Below are 25,028 nucleotides of genomic sequence, written 5' to 3'. Positions count from 1 at the left end.
ACACATGCAGGGCCTTGGAGTGGGGGTATGTCACCAGGGTGCAGAGGAGGCTACCCCCCCCTCCTGTCCCCTTCTGGCTGCCTCTGCCTCAATTTTATCCCACAACTTAGACATTCACATTATTCACACTCTCATTACACATACATATAGGATCTTGGGGGTGGGCACAATCACGGAGTCCAATTTACCATCAGGGTGTATACCTCACCCCTGACGTCGTTGCCCACCTCTCAATTTTAAATACACTTAGTCATTGAGGGCTAGCAGGAGGGACTATGCGCTTACCTGCTGCTCCATGGCAGGTAGCTCCATGCCCTCCTGGGTTTTAATTGCACCTTAGAACACATATGCATCAACACTACAATGAGCGGGTGGAGGGAGGTTTGGAGTCTTCTCCCACCCCCATTCTCTGCGGCCTGCTGGAGCGGGAGGGCTAGTAGGAGGAGTTGGCCGTCCGACTGCGGTCTGGGGTGTGGGGCCTCCCTGCTGCTGCGGAGTCGGGGTGGTCTGCCTCTCCCCACCGCAGGGAAAAGGGTAACACCACCTGGGTCTGGGTGCAATTCCCCCCTCCAGGGGCAAGGGTACCTAGACCCGGTTTGTAGAGTACGCTTGGGGAGTGTGATTGTGTGTACAGCGTCTCTTTATGTCTGTCTCCACGTTGGTTGAGTGTGGAGTGAGTGCATATGAGAGCATGAGGGTGGGAATGGATGTTTGTGTCTGTGTGTGCCTGTATGTCTGTGTCTATATGTCAGGTTGGGTATCAGACGCCACCTCTCTGGGGACACCTCAGGCCCTCCAAGGTTTGGAGGCCTATCTCCACCCACCACCACTTCCCCTGCCGGTGGCGGACTCCCTCAGGTGTCGGTGTGTTGGTGGTTCTTTGTGTCTGGGGGTGGGCGTCCGGGTACACACCGGCTCACTCCTTGGCGGCCGCTTGTCGGGGCCTGGGGCCTGGGGCTCGCTCGGGCCCCTTTGGAGGTGGGGTGCCCCCGGCCTCTCGGCCTGGGGCTCGGTCACTCAGGCGCAGCTGGGGGCCGGCGGAGCTCACGGGCGCGTCACTGCAACTCCCCCTGACTTCTGCTCCGCAGCCCTCATCTGGGACTCTCCTCAGCTCTTACTGGAACAGTGGCGCGGCTGCCCCTCTGTTGGTCTTCCATGGTCTCTTGTGTTCTGGGGGCCTCTGGATGTCTGGAGTTTTGATCTCCTCCATACCCGCTTCACACCCTGGAGGACGGGGCTGTGGCCCCCCCCACACTCCCTAGCAGATCATTACATGGAGAAACCTTTGGAATGCAAGCATGCTGATCCACACAGGTATGCACACATGGGTATTCACAGACGCGGACTAAAGCTTTCTTGGCTGCTACCTCAAAGCACACTGTGCGCTGTCTATCTTGCGTGCTGCACAATATCGTTTATTATTTAGTAAATATTGATATCTATGGCGAGCTAGTTTATTGTGATGGTGCTTTGTTTTCTCTATTATTATGTTGCTCTTTGTTGTTTGCTGTCTCCTCTGTTTTTTTTTTTTTGTTTGTTTGTTTTTTTTCTCCATACAGGTGACCCAGGAGTTCTTTTTTTTTTTTTTTTTTCTCTCTCTTCCCCCCCCTTCTCACCGTCTCTTCTCCCCTTTGGTTTTCTTTCTTTCTCTCCCCCTCTTTCTCTCATTCATTCCCCCTGTCCTATTTATTAAAAAAAAAAAAAAAAAAAAAATGACAAAGGATGAACTGAAGCTCTGCCATCACGTAATGTCGCATACTGCTGTTTCTGATGTCATTTAAAAAAAAAAAAAAAAAAAAATTAAGAACTCTAACCAACGCCTTTTAAGTACTATGCAATGGCTTAAAAGCAGCCATTGCATAGTACAGACAGCAAGGAAAGGTTCATAAGAAATAGGATACTAGGTCCAATTACATCAAAACAAGCACAGTATTGGTGTTATTCATTTGATCAACTAGCCGCTTAAGAGACAAAAGTGACACAGGCTCAAACTGGTGCACAGCAAATCCAGCATGTCCAAATTAACACTGTCAGATTTGATTTCAACACTATTAAAGTGTCTACATGGGTCCACACCAGAAAGTGTTAATTTAACTCTTTTTGGAGAGTTGGTACGTTAACTCTGATTTAGTGTTAAACACCAAATCTGTCTGGAGTTGATAATTTAACACTTACTAATGCTAACTAGGTGTTAAGAGTTTATATATTAACTCTCAAAGAGTATTTTAGTTTAACTACGTAAGAGTTATCTTCTAATTAACTCTAAAAAGCGGGAATTTTACTGTTCTGAACTTCTAGAAATTTATTTTGGAAATAAACATTTACTAAAAAGACGCAATGGTTTTTGAAAAACAGTTATTCTGAACTGTGCACCACAATTCCAAAACATTTTCTGACAAAGGGCAGCCCTGGCGGAGCCTATCACCCACCGGGAACGAGTCCGACTTATTGCCGGCAATGCAAACCAAGCTCTTGCAACGGTTGTATAGGGATCGAATGGCCCGTAGCAATGGGCCAGACACCCCATACTCCCGCAGCACCTCCCACAGGACACCCCGAGGGACACGGTCATATGCCTTCTCCAAGTCCACAAAACACATGTAGACTGGTTGGGCAAACTCCCATGCGCCCTCAAGTATCCTTGAGAGGATAAAGAGCTGGTCCAGTGTTCCGCGACCAGGACAAAAACCGCATTGTTCCTCCTGTATCTGAGGTTCAACTAACGGACGAACTCTCCTTTCCAGCACCCTGGCATAGACTTTCCCAGGGAGGCTGAGGAGTGTGATCCTTCTGCAGTTGGAACACACCCTCCGGTCCCGTTTCTTAAAGATGGGGACCACCACCCCGGTCTGCCAGTCCAGGGGTACTGCCCCTGATCTCCATGCAACATTGTAGAGGCATGTCAACCAGGACAGCCCTACAACGTCCAGAGCCTTCAGGAACTCGGGGCAGACCTCAACACCAGGGGCTCTGCCACCAAGGAGTTGTTTAACTGCCTCAGTGACCTCACCTCCGAAAATTGGCGGGTCATCCCCCTCATCCCCAGACTCTGCTTCCTCCTTGGAAGACGTGTCAGTGGAATTAAGGAGGTCCTCGAAGTACTCCTTCCACCACCCGACAATTTTCTCAGTCAAAGTCAGCAGCGCTGCGCCAGCACTATACACAGAGCACCGCTTTCCCCTTCTTAGACACCTCACAGTTTGCCAGAATCTCTTCGAGGCATTCCGAAAGTCTTTTTCCATGGCCTCTCCGAACTCCTCTCACACCCGAGTTTTTGTTTCAGCCACTGCCCGAGCGGCATTCCGCTTGGCCTGTCGATACCTGTCAGCTGCCTCCGAAGTCCCACATCCTAAACAAGCCAGATAAGACTCCTTCTTCAGCCTGGTGGCTCCTTTTACCTCCGATGTCCACCATTTGGTTCGGGGGTTACCACCACAACAGGCACCAACCACCTTGCGGCCGCAGCTCAATGTAGCAGCTTCGGCAATGGAGATGCTGAACATGTCCCCAGTCTCCTTCGGAATGCTGTTGAAGCTCTGCTGGTGGTGTGCGTTGAAGATCTCGCGGACTGGGGCCTCTGCTAGACGTTCCCAGCACACCCTCACTATGCGTTTAGGTGCACTGGGTCTGTCCAGCGTCCTCCCCCGCTACCTGATCCAACTCACCACCAGGTGGTTATCAGTTGACAGCTCAGCCCCTCTCTTTACCCGAGTGTCCAGAACACTGGTCGGCAACCCTGGGCACGCGTGCCACAGCTGGCACATGAATGGTTAACTGATGGCACGACCATTGCTGGACTGGCCATGCCCGGTATGCTCGATAGTGATTTTTTGTTTTCATGGGCTGATGATTTTTTTTTTAACGGTATAAACAATGAAAGGTGATGGATTGACAAGATGCTGGCAGATGTGTAAAAATAACTCAGTTGTTTGGTGGTGGCAATGGCGGAGCTTCCACAGAGGCCAGCAGGTGGATGAGGGAAAGGGGAGGCAGGAGGAGGAGAGACCCGAGGCGGCCGCCGGTCCGACTGTCAGGTGAACTGAACTTCAGGTAAGAAGCAGTCTATCTGGGTCACATATAAACCAAGTTTAGGTGTAGTTTACTTTCGTTGTGATGACTTTTTACAATCAGTTACAATAACTCGTACTGCGTACTAGCTAGCATGATGGAGTTTCAATACAGCTAGGTGGGTGCTGTGGTGTTACTGATAGTGAACTTTATTTTATTCATAAGGTTAGTTAGTAGAGTTGCCAACCGTCCCGTAAAAAATGGAATTGTCCCGTATTTAGAGAAAATATTACGTGTTTTGTATTGAGGTGAAAAGGAACGCAGTTTTTCCCGTACTTAAGCTAGAATGGAGAAGACACAAAGCTGGATTTATTCTGTGTCTGCCTCTTCTTCTTTCATTCTCTCCCCCTTCCTCTCCCTTTGCTACTTTAACTGATCAATGATCAGCTTTTCTCTCTTGTTTGTTTATCGCCCACTTTGCGCCAGAAAGAGGAAACCAGCAGATGTCCAATAACAAAACACCGCTCGGGTTCAGATCAGGGAGGCCGTTCCTCCCAATCACGCCCCTCCAGGTCTTGCTGTCGTTACCCACGTGAGCATTGAAGTCTCCCAGTAGGAAAACAGAGTCTCCAGGTGGAGCACCTTCCAGCACCACCCCCCCCCAGGGACTCTAAGAAGGCTGGGTACTCCGAACTGCCACTCGGCGCATAAGCGCAGATGACAGTCAGGACCCGTTCCCCAACCCTAAGGCGCAGGGAAACAAACCCTCTCATCCACTGGGAAGTACCCCAACATACCGGCAGCAAGCCGAGGGGATATTAGAATACCCACCCCAGCCCGCCACCTCTCACCAGGGGCAACTCCAGACTGAGACAGAGTCCAGTCCCTCTCCAGGAGACTGGTTCCAGAGCCCAAGCCATGCATAGAGGTGAGCCTGACTATATCTAGCCGGTACCTCTCAACCTCACGCACTAACTCAGGGTCTTTCCCCACCAGAGAAGTGACATTCCATGTCCCAATTGCCAGTCTTGGTAGCTGGGAATCAGTCAGCCAGGGCCTCCGCTCCTGGTCGCCGCCCAGCACACAATGCACCTGACCCCTATAGCGCCTCCTGCAGGTGGTGGGCCTGCAGGAGGATGGGGCCATTTCCCCTTTTCGGGCTGTGCCCGGCCAGGCCCCATGGACTAAGGCCCAGCCACCAGACGCTCGCCCTCGGGCACCATCCCCAGGCCTGGCTCCAGGGCAGGGCCCCGGTAACCTGTGAGATTATAATATTATTTTTATGCCATTGTTAGACCCCTAATTAAAGATTACGAATTATTATGTAGTTTTAGTTTGCATTATTCTCCTGAATTAGAAGAAGGTGATAACTATTGCATTTGTTAAACTGATCTGCATTACATTAGACTGCTGATTTATTGTGAATGAATGATATTGTTTTATGATGCATTATACTGCTGAGTTATAAGAAATACTGTTCGCAGAAAGTCATCGCCTTATTTGTCTGATTAGAAGAAAACAGAACATACTGGAGTTTTCTGCCCCATCTCAGCAGGAGCAGATAAACGGGGAGCCAAGGTCGTAGCTTAGGCGCTGTGTGAGACAAAGCATGTGAATGTTTAGGCTTTTATGATAAGGTGGAGGCACCAGAGGCTATAAGAGTTTGATCAATGCTCCACCATTTTGAGATCTGATGCTGTCTGCGTACGGTGTCCATCTCCCACGCGTGTGATCATTAAAATCATTGTTTGACTCAACCCGGCCGGACCAGTGTTGTTATTGTGGTTTTTCCTCTTGTATCCATCCCCAATATTTGAATCCGTAACAAACCCTATCCCAGACAGGGTAAACTGTTCCCTCGATGTTTTCCCCATAAGGGTCTTCTGAATCGGTCTTTGTCTGGTCCCTCACCCAGGACCAATTTGCCATGGGAGACCCTACCAGGGGGCAAAAGCCACCAGACAACATAGCCCCTGGGATCCCTGGGACACACAAACCCCTCCACTGTGATAAGGTAGCGATTCACAGAGAGGCCATTTAGCAGTTAATGCTAATTTGAGGTAAAAAAAAAAAAAAAAAAAAAATCATTAACAGCTAATAATAATACTGTTTTCCCTTCTTTTTTTTTTTTTTAAACAATTCGAGTAGCTAATGCTGATACTCTTTTGCCTTGTGTTATAATGAGGGGTGAGGAGTTAATGCTGAGTATGCCGCCATTAGAGGCTAATGCTAATTTAAGGTGACAAACAATTAGCAGCTAATGCTAATTCCGTTATCCCTAGCTTTAATGCAGTGTGAGCAGCTAATGCTAAGTAGGCTGACACTACCAGCTAATACTAATTTGATTTGAATTAGTAATACTCTCTAATTCTAATGTTTTCCCTTTTGTTTCAAAAAATTTGAGTAATTTGATTTGTGTGACCATGATGTATCCTGACAAACTACATTCACAGCTAAATTCACAGTAAATGTGTTCTCCAGTACATATTTTTCTGTTATTGTTGTCAAACAACAGAATGAGAATGGAATATTGATTTTAACACTGTCTATAAACAGCATGAGCTTAGCAGCATTAGCTCAGAGTTTCCAGTTATTAAGCTGCCATTTCCAAATGCTACTCCTGTCCGCCTCTTTGTCACACACACAGACTGAAATGATTCACAGCCTTATTTCATCCTTCTGTCAGTGTCACTGACTGTCACTGTGACTGTGGACATACAGCAGGGGAAACATACACATGGCTGACACTTTATTAGGTACACAGTGGCCACTATCTCAGGTACAGTACACCTGTGACCTAATAAAGTGCAACTAAAGTTATAAAATGTTGCCTCTGTTTACCTAACTGTAGGGACACTTTTAATCAAACTCAACATGACTTCTCAGTTATCATTGAAGTTCCTGCAAACAGACTCCTTGGAGACCCCCTACATAAATATCCATGTACTATCCAGCTAGACTAGTGTGTCTGTCCCTGAAAATATTCCTGCATATTTGATTGTTCATGTCTCATCTGCAGGAAACAAACAGGAAGTGAGTGAAGGACACAGGAAATGTTTCCAGCTCTTCCTCCTCTATCAGACATTCTCTCCATACCTGAGAGTGTCCAGTCTCCATCCTGGATCATTCAGTCCAGCCGTCAGCAGCTTCATTCCTGAGTCTCCTGGATGATTGTAGCTCAGGTCCAGCTCTCTCAGATGGGAGGGGTTGGAGCTCAGAGCTGAGGCCAGAGAAGTACAGCCTTCCTCTGTGATCAGACAGCCTGACAGACTGCAGACACACAAAATAACAATTCATCCATGAACAGTGATTTTTGTTTGCACATACAATAACATCTATCCATTTATATCCATTCAACTTATCTGTTAACTTTCACTTATACATAAAGTTAACAACAGTCATCTCAAGCTGTTTAACAGTGTAAGGTAACAGCCTCCAATATTAGATAAAAAAGCCTCAACTATCAGACAATCCACTGTAAGCAGCACTTCGTGATGGTGGGAAGTAGGGATGGGTATTGATAAGATTTTCACGATTCCGATTCCATTTTCGATTCTGTTTAACGATTCAATTCTTTATCGATTCTCTTATCGATTCTTTTTAACCCTCTGGGGTCCAGGGTATAATTGGCCGTTTTTGACTAATTTTGATTTTACCTCTATATTTCACCTTTAAAATATGTTTTTCTTGCCTTGTTTGGTACCATTATTTTTCAGCACAACCTCAAATATTTGAAATTTGAGTTATTTTTTTCATTTTAGTATACTATATTAGCACAGTTCATCTAAATCAAGACAAAAAATTCAAAATCCGAGTAGAAAAAAGTTGTATTTCTTACTGTAAAACCCACAAACATGTTTAACAAATCATTTTCATAACTTGAAATGCAAATAGAAATTGTATATTTCTAAAAATTATGCACAAGTTTTGCAAACAAAAAAGTTATATGGTACTATTTACCTAAAAATGCAGCCCAGGCATATAACCATTTAAATCTATTTACAGAACAATCAGTTCTGCATCAAATGAGAAGGCACACAAATTATTTGTGTTCAGTATAAGACAGAGGAGAACAGCACAGGCCTAAACCCTGCAGGTCTGACAGCAGGAGGTGCATCAGTCCAGTTTTCCATGTGGGAACAGCGTTTACACTGGAATCTGCCTTTGACGGCTTTTTTTTGGAGAAAATGTGACATTCAGCAGTATAACTGACACACAATACAAAACAATAACTACACAACACACTAACTACAGCCTCCAAACACGCTAAACGTCACTAATGTCTGACATATGAAAACTCTCTCTCTCTCTCTTTCGCTCGCCTGCTTTCCGTCGTGGGTGTCACTCCTAAATCCTCTTCCTAAACAACCAAGTGTAACATGTTGCCTTATCATTTTTTTGATTGGCTGACATAGTAAACACCAACAGGGAAGGGGTGTTTTTTCTTTTTCTTTTTTCACTCGCAAGCGGAGAGTGTTTGCTTGCGCTGTCTGTAGAAAACAACGTTTTTACCGTCCTTCCCGCTCTAAACACCACTGTTTTAGTAAAAAAAAAAAACATTGCGTGTATGTTTTATCATAACTCTGGTTTTACGTGGCCCATCGACACAATTCAAAAACTGGTATGTAGTTTGAAGTCCGCACTTTCAACCCAGGTTGAAATGGAGACTGACGTGCTGCATCTTGTAGCTGTGTCGTCTTAAATTGGTCATGTGATTTTGACGCGCCGGCGCGTCCGGCGACCCTAGAGGGTTAAAAAAGGAGAACACTAAGGTCGATTAGCTTAGAACTTAGATTAGCTTTGTTTTATATCTTCTCTTTGAACAAGATAGAAATTTAGGAGTAACATGGCCTTACAAACCCAGCAGTGAGATCTTAAGAGATCCAGCCTACGGCTCTTCAATGGGGTGTCACAGGATCCCCAGGAAAAAAAATTGTAAATGTAAAAAAATAAAATATTCTTCTGTAGCAATAACAAAGTATAACATAAATTATTCTGTAGCAATTACACAAGAATATCCAGTAATGTCCCTGCCTACAATTAAACACATCCACTTACTGAAAATCATCTGCTGTGGCTAATGGGTGCAAGCCTTTGACCACAAACTTAGTCTCTGCTCGGTGACATTCGTCTATCCTGGCCTGAAAGGAGACGCTACCGGTAGACTGCAGCGAGAACTGCCAGCATCTGAGCCAGACTCTGTCTCATCATGGTCACTAAACGCACAGTAATGGCAGGTTTTGTAATAAGGCAGATCGCGCTAACATAATATGCACTGTTAGTTGATTATTTACCTGCCGCATTAACAGGAGAGGACGTGCAAACGTTACCGCTGCTGCTGGGTTGAGATTCACGAGTCCGGAGCGCAATTAAAAACACGACATTCATTTACGGTTATCGTGTGTTTTGTGGGCAAATGCTTTTGCATATTCGTGGTGTTTCCTCCCTTAAATGAAATATCTACTTTGCAAGTATTGCAAGTTGCCCTGTTGTCATCCGTTCTCGTAAAGTATAACGCTTCGCAACGTGGGGACGTTATTCGGGGCGACTGGAATCGATAAGGGAATCATTTGCAAAGATGGCAAACAATTCCAAGGAATTGAAACAGTGGGAACCGGTTCTCAACAAGAACCGGGTTTCGATACCCATCCCTACATGCTTTTGGACTGTGGGAGGAAGCAGAGTACCCGAAGAGAACCCACACAGGCCACCGTATCACCATTATTTAGACATTAATAATCAATTAATTAATAAATACATTATTTAACATTTTAATGAAAACAAAAAATATTGTAAAAATTATTCATAAATCAACTATTAATTATAGTTCAAATGGAAGAAATAGAAAACAAACATTCAATGACATCTTCTACATGTAGACATTGTCAGGGGAGGAAGTAAAACTAAACACCGGATGTTAAGTCAGATTGTTGAATGTTGTCATTGTGTTTCTTAAATTTGTAAAGTCTTAGGCTACGCTACTGCAGGCGATAGCGCATCAAATCCGATTTTTTTGACCCTATGCGACCCATATCCGATCATGGTATGACAGTGTGAACAGCACAAATCCGATATTTTCAAATCCGATCTGGGTCACGTTCGTATGTGGTACTGAATCTGATACATATCCAATGTTTTAGAAAGCGACTGCTGTTTGATGGTCATGTCGCATTAAATCCGTCTTTTACGTCACTGACTCAAGACAGACACCAATTATCAGCGCCGGAGAAGACATCGTGAACGCTTAGATGTCAGTGAAACTGTTGGGAAGACAACGTTGGAGAAACGTGAACATTTTATTTGTACTGTATAATCTGCAGATTGTGACAGAAATCTGCAGCTATCCTTTGAAGCACCGCTCCTCTCTAAAACAGCAATAAGGATAATTATTGGGTTATTTACATTATTACGTAAATAACAAAATAACTTAAAGCAAAAATTGGGAAACGTAAAGTCCGAAGTCTTTATATTAAGGGCCATCTGTAAAACAATACTGTTTGCTCTGGGTCTAAACAGAGCGCGTTGTGTGTGACGTCTTCTTTTGCGCATGCGGCCGCTTTGAGGGTTCACACTAGAGCACGTTTGCTGTCGCATTTTATTTGTAGTGTGAACATGCAGACAAAAAAAATCGGATTTGATCAAAAAATCTGAATTGAGCATTAAGACCTGCAGTGTGAACGTAGCCTTAGTTCAAGCAAGAGGATCAAAGCCATTCCTTTGATCCTGACCACCTCTCCAGCCAATTTGGTGCTTGAGGAGGCTGACGTGGGTTTTATTGACCCTGTGCACGAGAAAATGCTAACTTCCTGGTTTGAGACCGGATGTGGGGTTTTACATTTCTGGTAGCTTTACTTTGCGGTCAATCGCTACTGCGAAGATATACTCCAAAATCATGTCCAAAACTCAAAAACGGAAAGATCGCGTTAAGTTACAAAGAGGAGAAGGTGGGAACACTCACCACTGCTGTGTCATAAAAAAATCTAATGATCAATTTTGACGTTTAAAGAGTTTAGATCGATCAGTTGTTTACACCACTCAACACAAGAACTTGATTTCACCCATCGCTGGTTATTTTTAGAACATAACACCCGCGATAAACGAGGGACAGCTGCTTACAGATACTGAGAAATATAACATTTGAATCCCTTTTCTCTTTTGCCCTGAGACGCGGGGAAAAAAATATCGACAAGTCGATGAACATCATTTACAGATATATTGGGTAAATGCCCGAGACATCTATAGAAATGTAAATCGCCGCTTGATTCATTCATTTGCTTAACTTGTTTTGGACCGTAAACAAGGCGCGAATAGGACACCGGAAACAAAGCTCCCCACAGGAGTTTCCGCACCGGAAGTAGCATATGCTAACGTGCACATAGTCAATTGCAGATATATACAAATTGGTGCTGAAGGAGGCTGACGTGCAGATACATCCTATCTGAAAGATCTGTTTCTTGTGTTGTAAGCTTCCTGCTTTTATGACCCTTTTGGTGGGCAGGAGGTCACACAAATGCACCCCCATGCCCCACACACACACACACACACACACACACACACACAGCCTTGACTTTTAGAACCATTGGGGGGTTTTACAGTGGGAGGTGCTTGTGTTGTTTATTGTAACTATCATGGGAATAAATAACTGCGAGGAGGGCTAATCCTTGAAGGATTTGGGCTAGAGACAGGTGAGGAGCATTGCTCCACTGCCTGGTTCTGACCAAAGCCTTTCCTCGTTAATGAGTAAAAGACCGGTTGAAGATGTTCCGTCTTGTTTTTCGTTCTTCATGAGGAATAAGTCTATAAACTAGCGGGGCCTGTCGAAACACAGATCCAACACCGGAGACAATAACTACCAAAATAAAACAGGAAGTGAATAACAACCATGAGTGGAACACCTGAGTGAACTTAGTAAAGGGATGTAGAGGAACACTGAGGGAAGTAAATAAAGTCAAAAATAAAACAGTAACTAAAACTAACGAGAGCTGAAGGCTCAGAATGCTAAGAAATAACTGAAAATAAAACCTAACAGGAAAACTAAACTAAGAAACACTAAAGCAACCAAACAGAGCAGCTAACAATAAACAAGAAGTCTAAACTACAAAAACACCAAACCTGGGACCGTGACATATTCAGTCTATTCAAATGTCCAGCATGGATATATGAAGAATGTGACAATGCAGTGAAATGGAGCCCTGCTGATCCAGACGCTCTTCTGGTCTCACACTGACTAACTGCTGAAGCTAACATGGCTAACACTAGCATCACTGCATGTAGCCCCACTCTTCTCACAGCAACATACAACTCTCATGGCAAGATAGAGCCCCTTTGCAAAAGTGCTTCAATGATTTCGGAGATGTCTGCCCAGCCCAGTCTCATGGCAAAGCGTGGGATAGACCCACTCGCCTCGCAAGCAATCGAGTTGTTATTACCGCCGACAAAGCGCAGGTCCCACAGCTGCCATAACCCCCACTGACACCGACTTCTTTTACTGAGGTTATATTTATCGGGGTTTTATTTCCTGATGTTCGTACATGTTTTGAGTCGCCAATTCTGAATTATAACTAACATTGAAAACATGTTTAAGGAAGAGAGAGAGCAAATAAATCAGATTAACATCTGATCTTTGGGTTTTTGTTCAATAATCAGTGTGACCTTTAATAAAAGAGATAACGTTGGTGTTTCCGTCATGTAGTAACTGCTGGCTTTAACTGTACAAAGGTTGTTCGAAACTATGAAACACATACAGACTTCATGATGTTCGGCTAATATTTTTATTGTGAATATTAATCATGAGGGTAAACGGACCTGTACACCACGGAGCGAGGTCAGCATATCCACGATATCTTCAGCTCCATGAGTTAATGAGTTAACACAGAGTTTCCCAGCTGACTAATCTAACGGTCATCTACGAATATGTCACAGCTCATATCAATATAATTTTACAGAAAATCATCCTTATTACTGCCAACTATTCCAGAGACGCGGAAATCTACAGCATAAAGAACACAAAAATATAGCAGTCTAACGCAACACTGTAACAGAGATGAACCGTCAGTTTGTCGCAGATCAAAGTGGAATGAAAGTGATTGGTTGAACAGGTGTCCGGGATCTGTGTTATCTGCGTTTTCATCAGCGTAAGAGACTCAGCAGCAGATTAGAATAACAGTTACACATTTAATAAATCACCAAATTAATTTACACAAGAAACGAGCAAACCTGTTCGGACAGTTTGAGTTTGTATTCCCTCAGCTGCAGACTCGCTGCTGTTTAAATGTTTGAAAAGGAAGATTAGATATAAACAAACGTCAAACATAGACTCAGTCTGCCTTCACATTTGATATGAGGCCAGCACGTACAGTGGCTGTGTCCTGTTTTAAGATCATATATGTAAAATTGTTGTCTGACCTCCGTCGATCCAGCCACTCAAGAGTCCATGGTTACCATGGCTACTGCATAACCAGCTGTAATTTAAACAGCTGGTACAGCGGGAACCTAACTGCGACATGAGTGTTTATGTTCTCATTCAAAAGAACCGTCTGAATGGTTAACTGAAGTTAACTTGGATAAATTATAGTTAAGGAGTATCACAGATAACGCCCACGTGAGCTGTGCGACTGTTCACCACTACACTGAAATCAGCAGGCTATTACTAAAATACACGTGTTATATTATAAACTATGATATAAATAGTTTAACATGTTTAGTTTTAAAGGACACCTTCCTGCCTTTAGTCTCATGACCTTTGATTATGCCAGTAATTTGGGCATATTACTGGATAGCTCGTTTGTAGGGTGGCTGTAGCTCAGGTGGCAGAGCAGGTCAGCCACTAATCAGAAGGTCGGTGATTCGATCCCAGGCTGCCTCCTGCCTGCATGCCAATTATCCTTGGGCAAGATACTAACCCCATGTTTGCCTACTGGTGGTGGTCAGAGGGCCCGGTGGCGCCAGTGTCCGGCAGCCTCGCCTCTGTCAGTGCGCCCCAGGGTGGCTGTGGCTACAACGTAGCTTGCCATCGCCAGTGTGTGAATGTGTGTGTGAATGGGTGAATGACTGAATGTAGTGTAAAGCGCTTTGGGGTCCTTAAGGACTAGAAAAGCGCTATAAAAATGCAGGCCATTTACCATTTAAATTTGACAAGCAAGTGTCTGCTGTACTGAGGTCTAGTTTTAATCAGCTGCGCCTCATTTCTAAGGCTAAGCGCTATATTCCGCACAATGATCTGGAAAAACGTATTCACGCATTCGTGACCTCCAGGTTGGACTACTGCAACTCTCTCTACATTGGCCTTTCCTCCTCCCTTCTCCTTAGATTGCAGACTGTCCAGAATGTGGCGGCACGCCTTTTTGACAGGAAGCAGGAAATTTTCTTCCATCACTCCTGTTCTTGCTGGCTTGCACAGGCTGCCAGTTAAATACCGTATTCAATTTAAAATACTACTTTTCACTTACAAAATTATTAATAATTTGGCGCCGAGCTACCTCAATGAGCTTCTTAGGTTACACACTCCTGTCAGAGCACTTAGATCTGCTACCCAACTTTTTCTGGAGCAACCTCGTTCTCGGCTGAAGTCTCGCAGCGACCGTGCGTTTGCTGTAGCTGCCCCAGTCTTATGGAACAATCTTCCTGTTGCTATCCGGGCGTCTGACTCTATGCCACTGTTTAAAATCACGGCTGAAGACTTATTTAATCTTGCTTTTCCACCTAGTTAACATTTGGTGTGTGTTGGTACATTTTTATCTGTTATGCGTGTTGACTACTTTTATGTATTATGATTGTCAAGGTTTTATAATTGATACGTGCCAGGTCCTCCCCCCCTTTTTCCTATTTTATTTTTTTGTCAAGAACCTTGGTATACCCTTGGTCTTTTAGTGTGCTTTATAAAGTTTATTATTATTATTATTATTTTCCTTATCTTGTGCAGAAAAATGCGCCAACATTGCGTTATATCGAGCACCGGCAGCCCAGTTAAATTGTGACTATCACCAGGTAACGTGGGCGTGTTTCTTGAATTAGCAGCAGGTGTTAAACAGCTGACAGGTGAGGAGGAGGATCCATGCAGGTAAATTGAGGGTGAACTCGGTACATTCTGCATGCTGACTGTTAGCGGAGCTAGTGATGTCTCTGAAAATATCTGAGCACTTTTGCAAACATGTTCTATGTTGACAACCTGACCAGACATGTTAAGATTACGCCACAACATTCGAGGCTGAAACATTATTAAAAGTGTAGTTGGTGACAAAAAAAAACAAAACGGGGTATTTTAAAACTTATTTTAAAACACCACCACCAATGCTGCCTGTGACTTGAAATGCATTCTGGGATAACTGGCTGATCCAAGTCCACACAAGCAATCGATTATCTATTATTATCTTGACTTACTTTGCACAGCAATCAATCAAATGTTAGAGAAGCTGCAGGGGCAGCATTGACCCCGCCCCCTTAGTTTGATTACTTAGCTTAACCCTGCCCCCTTAGTTTGATTGGTGAGGCTGACAGATAAAATGATTTCAAGATGAGACATGAAGGGGACAATAGTGCCAAAATGTATTAAATAAATACATCATTAAATAATTAATTAAAACTTTAAATAATTATATAAATATGTGTAAATAATTAATTAAATGTGCCATTAATTAAATGTCTCAATAATTAATTAAACATGTCAATAATTAATTAAACTGTCATAAATATTTATCTAATTAATTATTTCCAATTATAATTAATTATTGCCACATTTAATTTATTATTTAATAATGTATTTAACAATTCATTATGGGTGCAGTTCCCCCCTCCAGGGGCAAGGGTACCTAGACCCGATTCGTAGAGTACGCTTGGGGAGTGTGATCGTGTATACAGCGTCACTGCAACTCCCCCTGGCTTCTGCTCTGCGGCTGCTGAATGAGCCCTCATCTGGGACTCTCCTTAGCTCTTACTGGGACAGTGGCGCAGCTGCCCCTCTGTGGGTCTTCCTTGGTCTCTTGTGTTCTGGGGGCCTCTGGATGTCTGGAGTTTTGATCTCCTCCATACCTGCTTGATACCATAGAGGACAGGGCTGTGGCCCCCCCACACTCCCTAGCAGATCATTACATGGAGAAACCTTTGGAATGCAAGCATGCTGATCCACACAGGTATGCACACAGGTGTACACATGGGTATTCACAGACGCGGACTACAGCTTTCTTGGCTGTTGCCTCAAAGCACACTGTGCGCTGTCTATCTTGCGTGCTGCACAATATCGTTTATTATTTAATATCTACTGATATCTAATGCTAGCTAGTTTACTGTGATGGTGCTGCTTTTTTTTTCTTATTATGTTGCTCTTTGTTGTTTGCTTTCTCTTCTGTTTTTTTTCTCCATACAGGTGACCCAGGAGTTTTTTTTTTTTTTTTGTTTGTTTTTTTCTCTCTTCCCCCCCTTCTCACCGTCTCTTCTCTCCTCTGGTTTCCTTTCTCTCCCTCTCTTTCTTTCATTCTTTCCCCCTGTCCTATCCTCCAGCCATGTCTGTCCCGTTTGTAGCAACCGAAAATAAAATAAATTCATAATTATAATAAAGGTCAATCAAATGGACCAATATGGCAAGGCCATGATGATCCACTTGGTAAAATAAATCCGCTTGGCATCTTTCTTGGCCTTAAGACAACAATTCTGATGGCTATAGATCCAAACGGGACACAAAAAACCCCCCCAAAAAAACCCAAAACAATTCATTATGTCAGTCCTGGCGTTCCATAAGCACCAAGCCCTGTTATATTAATACACTGTTAGATTCCAAACGGCTCTGTCAAAGTCTCCAGAATACAGCCAGGAATTGAACTGGAAGGTTTGGTGAATGAAGTGCTGCTAAAATAATGATTTTTGACTGAGAGAATCAGACTTGACATTTCATTTCAAGTGAAAAACAAGAAGTGAACAAAATTCAATAATAACTGATACTAGAAACTGATTATCTACGTTAAAACATTTTATTAAGTTGCTGTTCGTGCAGCACTATCAGGTTTGAAATTATCAACAATGGAAAAATGTAAATGCTGACCTGAGAGTTTCCATTTTACAGTGTGGACTCTTCACTCCAGCAGACAGAAACTTCACTCCTGAATCCTGCAGGTCAAAGTTACTCAAGTCCAGCACGCTCAGACTAGAGGACTGGGAGCTGAGAGCTGAGGACAGAGCTTCAAAGCCTCTCTCTGAGAACTGACAGTGACTCAGTCTGAAAAATCAAAGATAAACATTAAACAAACACTGTTGTTAAAGTGCAGTGAGGGTGCACTAAAGAGTTATTAGATTTAGCAATATGTAATCCTTTTTTTTTTCTAAAAGAATCCTTCATTCCCTACTAAGATACAACAAATGGATGACACTGACATTTATTGGCTAAAATACACTGCTCAAAGAAACAACAACTAAGAAACAGCAAAATGGTACTCGCACAACGGTTAATCAATGGTATTATAAGGCAAATGCTAATTGGGCTCTATGTGCTGGTCAGTGAGAGCAGTGAATTGACACCAACGTAGCTGATATTGGTCAATATTGATCAATAACTCTCTCTGCTCATTAAATTATCATAAAACTATTGCAGATGTTTTAATGACATTTTTCCCCAATTAGTGGATTCGTATTGGTTAATTCTGTCAACTGATGAAAAGCACAACATAACTTGATCTCACCTCAGAGTATTCAGTTTACAGTGTGGACTTCTCAGTCCCGCAGAAAGAAACTTCAATGCCGTACCCTGCAGGCTGTTGTTACTCAGGTCCAGCTCTCTCAGACTAGAGGACTGGGAGCTGAGAACTGAGGACAGAGCTTCACAGCCTCTGTCTGAGAGGTCAGGGACACTCAGCCTTAAAAACAAAAACAAAATAAAATCATAATTTGAAAAATTGTCATTTGATAACAAAATTTTTGTGATGAATTTAAATCTTCTTATGTAACATTTAAAAGAAAGTAATGCACACTGACATCTGTCTATTTCTGGTTGACTAAAAAACACTTTAATTTAAAAAAAAAATGTTCCCTGCATAAATATAAAAACCTGGAACTTGCTCATTAAATGCAACGCTAAACAAAAAGGGATGAGTCCTCATTCTGTGAACACGTGATAAGTAAGTCTGTAAGCATTCAGCAATGAGAGGGAAGGCTGGCTCAGATCCTGGTGAGTGAGGGTTAGTTACTCCAGGATAAGGTCAAGATATGACCAAGAGATTCTGGGAGACTGAACCAGTGAAGTTTTCATGGAAATTATTTCTACTAAAGCAGATATAGTGATTAGTCCTTCCATCAGAGCCGTCCACAAAGCAGTGAGATCAAGTCTCAAGTGTCATTCAAGCATCACACTGTCACAGTGTAAATGCCAGTGTCCTCTGGGTCCTCACTGATCATTGTATTCTGTCACAAATTGTCATGGTCACAGACTGTGTACACTCAGAAATAAAAGTGCACAACATAGGAGAGATCGAAAGAAAACAAAAAACAAAAAACCAAGCAAATACATCAGGCAACAGGAAACCTGAAGACACACGAGGAATATGATTGAATCTTCCAGCAGCTACAGATCCTGGGAACTGTACTGGTGAGGCTGATTGTGACATACAGAAGTGAACTCATCTTCAGCTGAGCAGTGCACTGATGCAGAGCAATAAGACCAGAGGAGGAATAAGGGAGTTGCTGATTATCACCTGAGGGTCCATCACAGACTTTAAACATCTTCAGTCAGTACAGAATGATGCTGCTTGGCTGTTTACCAGCACGTGAACCAGTTCATTTTAGAATTCATTTAACATTTTGGTCCTTACTTTTAGAGCCCTGTGTGGTCAAAACCCAGTCTGTATTTCTGACCTTCTACAATCCTACAGCTCTTCTCACAGTCTGAGATCTTCCAGTCAAAGGCTGTTACTGGTCCCACTAACTAATTTATTCAGACTGTAGTATTCAGAGTGGCCTTTAACTAGTTTTAGGCTGTATGATGTTCAGTGTTTGCTGTTTAATGTTTTTATCTTCTGTGTTTTTTATTGCCTGTTTCTACTGTAAAGCACTTTGTGGTTTTTGACCTGTGAAAGCTGCTGTATAAATAAAGTTTAAGTACAGGATGATTCTGGGTATGACTTTGATAAAAGCTGACACTAGGGCTGCCACGATTAGTCGACTAGTCACGATTATGTCGACTATTAAAATCGTCGACGACTAATTTAATAGTCGACGCATCGTTTGAAGCTTTGTAAGATCACAAAAGACGCAGGAATGAGTAGAAGGATTTAAGAGTGTAATAACGGACTGAAACAGAAGATGGCAGCACTGCATGTACAAGGATGCCAGCTGCCGTTAAACCCCGAAGAAGAAGAAGCTGTGTCCCAGAATTCATAGAGCAGCCCAGCGCAGTTGTCAACAATGGCGGCAGCTAGTTAGTTTTAACTTTACTCTTATTATTCTTTCTGGGTCACAAAATAAACGTTTAACATATTTTCAGGCGAGAATGTAGCTGTGTAAACCTCAAATATCTGCTCAGTTTATCAGGACACCACATATTTTCAAAAGCGCTCCGACGTTTTCGGAGACGTCTGTTACCCACTAGCTCGATAGCTAGCCGGGGGCAAGGCTAACTAGAGCCGTGAGAACACTGGACTCCCGGCAAATCGTTTTCAAACCCACCGCCGTCTTTCGCTAGTCAGGTTAAACATATATAAGTCACTTAGATAACTTAAACATGTTATTGTTTGGCTTTCTTTAGTATTTTATTTGTTCCTGAGGAAATCGGTTTGGCTGAGATTAAAGTTATAGTTTTTGCACAGCTAAATAAACTTCAAGCAGACAGCTGATTATCAGAAGTGTGAGATGCTGGAGAATTTAATCCGGTGTCCTGTTATATTTTAGATAGCAAGGAGTTTATTAAACTTCACCGAAACAATCTGCAAATTTCATTAAAAATTAATAAACTACCATCTTGTCTTTATTTTTAGTTAGCACAAACACTTCAAGCTGTAAGCTAATGATAGTTATATAAGAGCAGATGCTGCTGGTGCAATAAACTGTACGCTGTACGTCTAATGGATGATGATCTGATTAGTCGACTAATCGCAAAAATAATCGGTGACTAGTCGACTATCAAAATAATCGTTTGTGGCAGCCCTAGCTGACACCCAGATATGTTTAAGAAACTCTTGACATTTACTGCTGCCATCAAACATTACACTGTTTATGTTATAAATAAAAGACTGATCAAATATTTACTCACAGAGCTTTGCTGGAGGCTTTGACCACTGGCAACAGCCTCAGAAGAGCCTCCTCTGAAGCAGAGTATTTCTTCAGGTCAAACACATCCAGATCTTTTTCTGATGACAGTAAGATGAAGACCAGAGCTGACCACTGAGCAGGAGACAGTTCATCTGTGGAGAGACTTCCTGATCTCAGGGACTGTTGGATCTCCTCCACTAGAGAACGATCATTCAGTTCATTCAGACAGTGGAACAGATTGATGCTTTTCTCTGCAGACAGATTCTCACTGAGCTTCTCCTTGATGTACTGGGCAGTTTCCTGATTGGTCTGTGAGCTACTTCCTGTCTGTGTCAGCAGACCTCGTAGGAGAGTCTGATTGGTCTGCAGTGAAAAACCCAGGACGAAGCGGAGGAACAAGTCCAGGTGTCCATTTGGACTCTGTAAGGTCTTGTTCACAGCACTCTGGTGGAGAGATTTTAAATGTCTTTGTTTCATAAATAATTTTGATTTCTTTGACGATGTTTGTTTTTCTTCCAGCAGATTGACTCCAGAGTTGATGAAGGTCAGATGCACATGAAGAGCAGCCAGAAACTCCTGAACACTCAGATGGATGAAGCAGAACACCTTGTCCTGGTACAGTCCACTCTCCTCTTTAAAGATCTGTGTGAACACTCCTGAGTACACTGAGGCTGCTCTGATATCGATGCCACACTCTGTCAGGTCTGATTCATAGAAGATCAGGTTTCCTTTCTGCAGCTGATCAAAAGCCAGTTTTCCCAGAGACTCCATCATCTTCCTGCTTTCTGGACTCCAGTGTGGATCTGTCTCAGCTCCTCCATCATACTTGACCTTCTTCACTTTGGCTTGAACCACCAGGAAGTGGATGTACATCTCAGTCAGGGTCTTGGGCAGCCGTCGTCCCTCTCTGGTTTCCAGCACATCCTCCAGAACTGTAGCAGTGATCCAGCAGAAGACTGGGATGTGGCACATGATGTGGAGGCTTCGTGAGATCTTGATGTGGGAGATGATCCTGCTGGCCTGCTCCTTATCTCTGAATCTCTTCCTGAAGTACTCCTCCTTGTGTGGGTCAGTGAACCCTCTGACCTCTGTCACCATGCCAACACAGTCAGGAGGGATCTGATTGGCTGCTGCAGGTCGTGTGGTTATCCAGAGGCGAGCAGAGGGAAGCAGCTTGCCCCTGATGAGGTTTATCAGCAGCGCATCCACTGAGGTGGACTTTTTAGGATCAGTTAGGATTGTAGTTTTGTGGAAGTCCAGAGGAAGTCGACACTCATCCAGACCATCAAAGATGAACACAACCTGGAAGTCTTCAAAGCTGCAGATTCCTGCTTCTTTGGTTTCAGTAAAGAAGTGATGAACAAGTCCCACCAAGCTGAACTTTTCCTCTTTCAGCACATTCAGCTCTCTGAAAGTGAATGGAAATATGAACTGGATGTCCTGGTTGGCTTTGTCTTCAGCCCAGTCCAGGGTGTATTTCTGTGTTAAGACTGTTTTCCCAATGCCAGCCACTCCCTTTGTCAGCACTGTTCTGATTGGGTCATCTCTTCCAGGTGAGCCTTTAAAGATGTCTTCTTGTCCGATTGTTGTTTCTGGTCTGTCTCGTTTCCTGGATGCTGTTTCAATCTGTCTGACCTCATGTTCATCATTGACCTCTGCAGTCCCTCCCTCTGTGATGTAGAGCTCTGTGTAGATCTGATTCAGAAGGGTTGGGTTTCCTGCTTTAGCAATGCCCTGAAACACACACTGGAACTTCTTCTTCAGAGCAAATTTAAGGTTATGCTGACAAATGGCAGCAAGGTGCTCTGAATGAGAAGAAATATGTAGAATATCATTTGAAAGTGGAAATAAAAACTTCCAAAAATAATTAATCTTTAAACCATTCATGCTCCATCTCATAAGATAATAGAAAATGTCTAATTTATCCAGCAGCTTAAATCTTTATAGCAATCCTCTTACTGCTCTGCAGACGGTCAGCCAGCTCCTCCTGCTTCATTCTCCTCAGAAAGTTCAGTGTGATCTTCACAAATGCCTCTCTGTTGCTACTCTGCTCATCCTCCTCCCTCTGACTCTCTAAGCATTCTGGGTAATCTGGACTTAGGCCCTTCTGGATCTTCTTCAACTCGTTCTTCACAAAAGTGATGATGTTGTCCTCCAGCAGCTGGAACAGAATACTTTATGAATGAGCCAATCAGACTGAAATCATGGAGCCAAACATCACATCCATGTTGGACACACTGACAATCCACTGGTCTACAAAGAGCATCATGGAGAGGACTGTGAACAGAATAGATGTAAAAAGTAGTTGTTGTACATGTACAGACCATAAATATGGAGTCCAGCTGTGTTTGATGCTGCTGGGCATACTGGCCACTGGGAACCTCTGAGCTCTGCTGTTCCACTCTGTGGAGGAACCATGAAGAATTAGTTTAAACACAGGATAAAGATCCAGTAGTTTCTGCTCAAATAACTTCATCTGAATCAACTTTGTCATGTTTTAAACTCTCAGATTCTGAAAGTATCAGTAATTTTCCGTCTGTTTTTATGGACGTCCTTTCAGTGGTAATGGGTGATGTTGCAGAAGCTCAGAACAAAGTTTGAGATGTCATTAATTTGAAAAAAAGCAAATATTTTTCAACCTCCTCACTTAACCCCACATATTAACTTTGTTTTTGTTTTAATGAATCTATATCGCTTTATTCAAGTCACTCACCTCTCTCTACACTCTTGCACTTTCAAACGTCCACACGCGAAAGACTACAGGAATATCTGGACCACGGCCAATCAGAGAGGTCCAGCCCCTGACCATCTCTGATTGATTTAGACCATGACATGGGCATAATGTGTGTCCGTTGTTGACAACATGGACACTTTCAGGGTGTGGAGACTAAAGGTTTGTCAGCTGCAGTGAATCTACAAAAACAGCAGGAGATGTTTCTGGAGTTCAAACGCTCACAGATCGACTTTGGGACTGACCTCAAACAACACGTTGTCATGGTGACCGTCTACACCAGGGGTCCCCAATTCCAGTCCATCAGGGCTGGTGCCCCTGCAGGTTTTAGATCTCACACTGAGTCAACACACCTGAATCACATGATTAGTTCATTACCAGGCCTCTGGAGAACTTCAAGACATGTTGAGAAGGTAATTTATCCATTTAAATCAGCTGTAATGGATCAAGGACACATCTAAAACCTGCAGGGACACCAGCCCTTGTGGACTGGGATTGGGGACCCCTGGTCTACACATTCATTGGCTCACAATCAGTGCAGTTATGTGCGTGCAGAGTAGGAAGATGCTTCAGGCAGATGTTCCCACACACACAGCAGTAAAACATCAGCCTGTGTGGACACTGTGAAGCCTCCAAACATTTACCTGGAAAAGCTTCAAATGTCTGTTTGTGTCAACAGTTCAGTGAGCAGAAGATTAACTGATCTCCAGAAGGCACGAAGTCTTCTCCATCTATAAGATACTAATGTGAAACTTTTTCAATCTGCAGCAACTACATGGTCGGATCTAGAAGGGTGGCATGGGGTGGCAAGTGCACCCTAAAATGATCCCTTGCCACCTCAAGTGCCACCCCAGTTTTGCATATGACAGTTTTGTTCATTAAAATAAGATAGCATTAACAGTTTGAGCGTAGTTACAGTCAACAGTGAATATAAATGCTTAAACTAAATATATTGCATAGTGTCGTCCCCCCCCCCCCACCAGTAACAAATGGCTCAGCCCATTGCAGGACCGGCTTTTTTCTTGTTTTCAGTAGCAAGTGACGCTTGTGATCGTGCCAGAGCACATTTTAAACAACACCATGGGAAATTCAGATTTCACACAGGTAGTTGGTTTTTACACTCTGGAAATGGAAGAAAGGTGAGTGTTATTAACCCTCCGTGGTCCACGGACACGCTGCACCTCCAAATCACATGATTGATTTAAGCTGACACAGCAACAAGCTGCAGCCACACGGAGTCTTAAGTCTTTCAGCCCATATTGAAAGGTCGGACTTTAAAGTTTACATTGTTTTTTGTTTTTTTTATTTTAATTATAGGCTCGTAAATCCAGAGTTATGATTAAAAAAAATATCTAAGCCATGTTTTTTTCTAAATACTGTCGTCGTTGTCACGTTTTTTTGTGTGTGTGTTTTTCTAAGCATTTTCTAAAGACAGCGCAAAAACAGTAAAGAAAGAAAAAAAGCCACCTCTTTCCTATTGGTGGAAAAATGTACCATGTCAACCAATTTAAAAAAACAAAAACAAAACAAAACAAAAAAAAAAAAACAGTCAACACGTGAGTTTTTAGATGTGGGAGATTTGTGACGCTCAGCGCGAAGTGTATAGTTAGTGTGTTGTCTTGGTTAGTTTTGTGTGTAAGTGAAGGTATTGATGAATGTCACAAAGCACATTTGCAATACCTGTCACCAGATAGAAAACCAGCAGAGTGATACACCTCCTGTTGTCAGGGCTGCAGGTTTATCCCTGTGGTCTGTCTTTTGGTGGACAAACAATTTTTTGTACTGGACACATCATTTGTGGGGCATCTTATTGTGAGAGCTGATTGTTCTCTCATTTTAGTTTTAGTAATATTTTTAAATGGTTGTACAAAAAAAAAAAAAATAGTTGTATATGTTTACAAAATGTGTGCATTAGTTTTCAAAACGTACAATTTATGTTTGCATTTCAGGTTATAAAAATATTTTTTCATACAGTAAAAAATATACTACTAGGATTTTAAGTTTTTTGTGTGATTTCAGGTTAATAATATTAATAAAGTATGTCAATGAAAAAAAAAAACTA

General features: G+C 43.0%; 1 protein-coding gene across 1 annotated transcript in view; it reads right to left on the bottom strand.

Annotated features, from left to right (window-relative positions):
* LOC143416651 (NLR family CARD domain-containing protein 3-like) overlaps nt 1-22,122 on the bottom strand; it is a 28,934-nt gene extending 6,812 nt beyond the window's left edge. Inside the window, exons 1-4 of the mRNA XM_076882099.1 lie at nt 22,116-22,122; nt 20,237-22,040; nt 17,042-17,215; nt 7,105-7,278 (exon numbers count right to left, since the gene is read on the bottom strand). Coding sequence (XP_076738214.1) covers nt 7,105-7,278; nt 17,042-17,215; nt 20,237-22,040; nt 22,116-22,122 — 2,159 coding nt within the window. The remainder of the gene's footprint in view (nt 1-7,104; nt 7,279-17,041; nt 17,216-20,236; nt 22,041-22,115) is intronic.
* Between the last annotated feature and the right edge of the window lie 2,906 nt (nt 22,123-25,028).

The sequence above is a fragment of the Maylandia zebra genome, linkage group LG3 (assembly GCF_041146795.1).
Source record: "Maylandia zebra isolate NMK-2024a linkage group LG3, Mzebra_GT3a, whole genome shotgun sequence".
Lineage (NCBI taxonomy): Eukaryota > Metazoa > Chordata > Actinopteri > Cichliformes > Cichlidae > Maylandia > Maylandia zebra.
The sequence above is the reverse complement of the archived record's forward strand: the minus strand, read 5'-3'. Positions and strand labels throughout refer to the sequence as shown.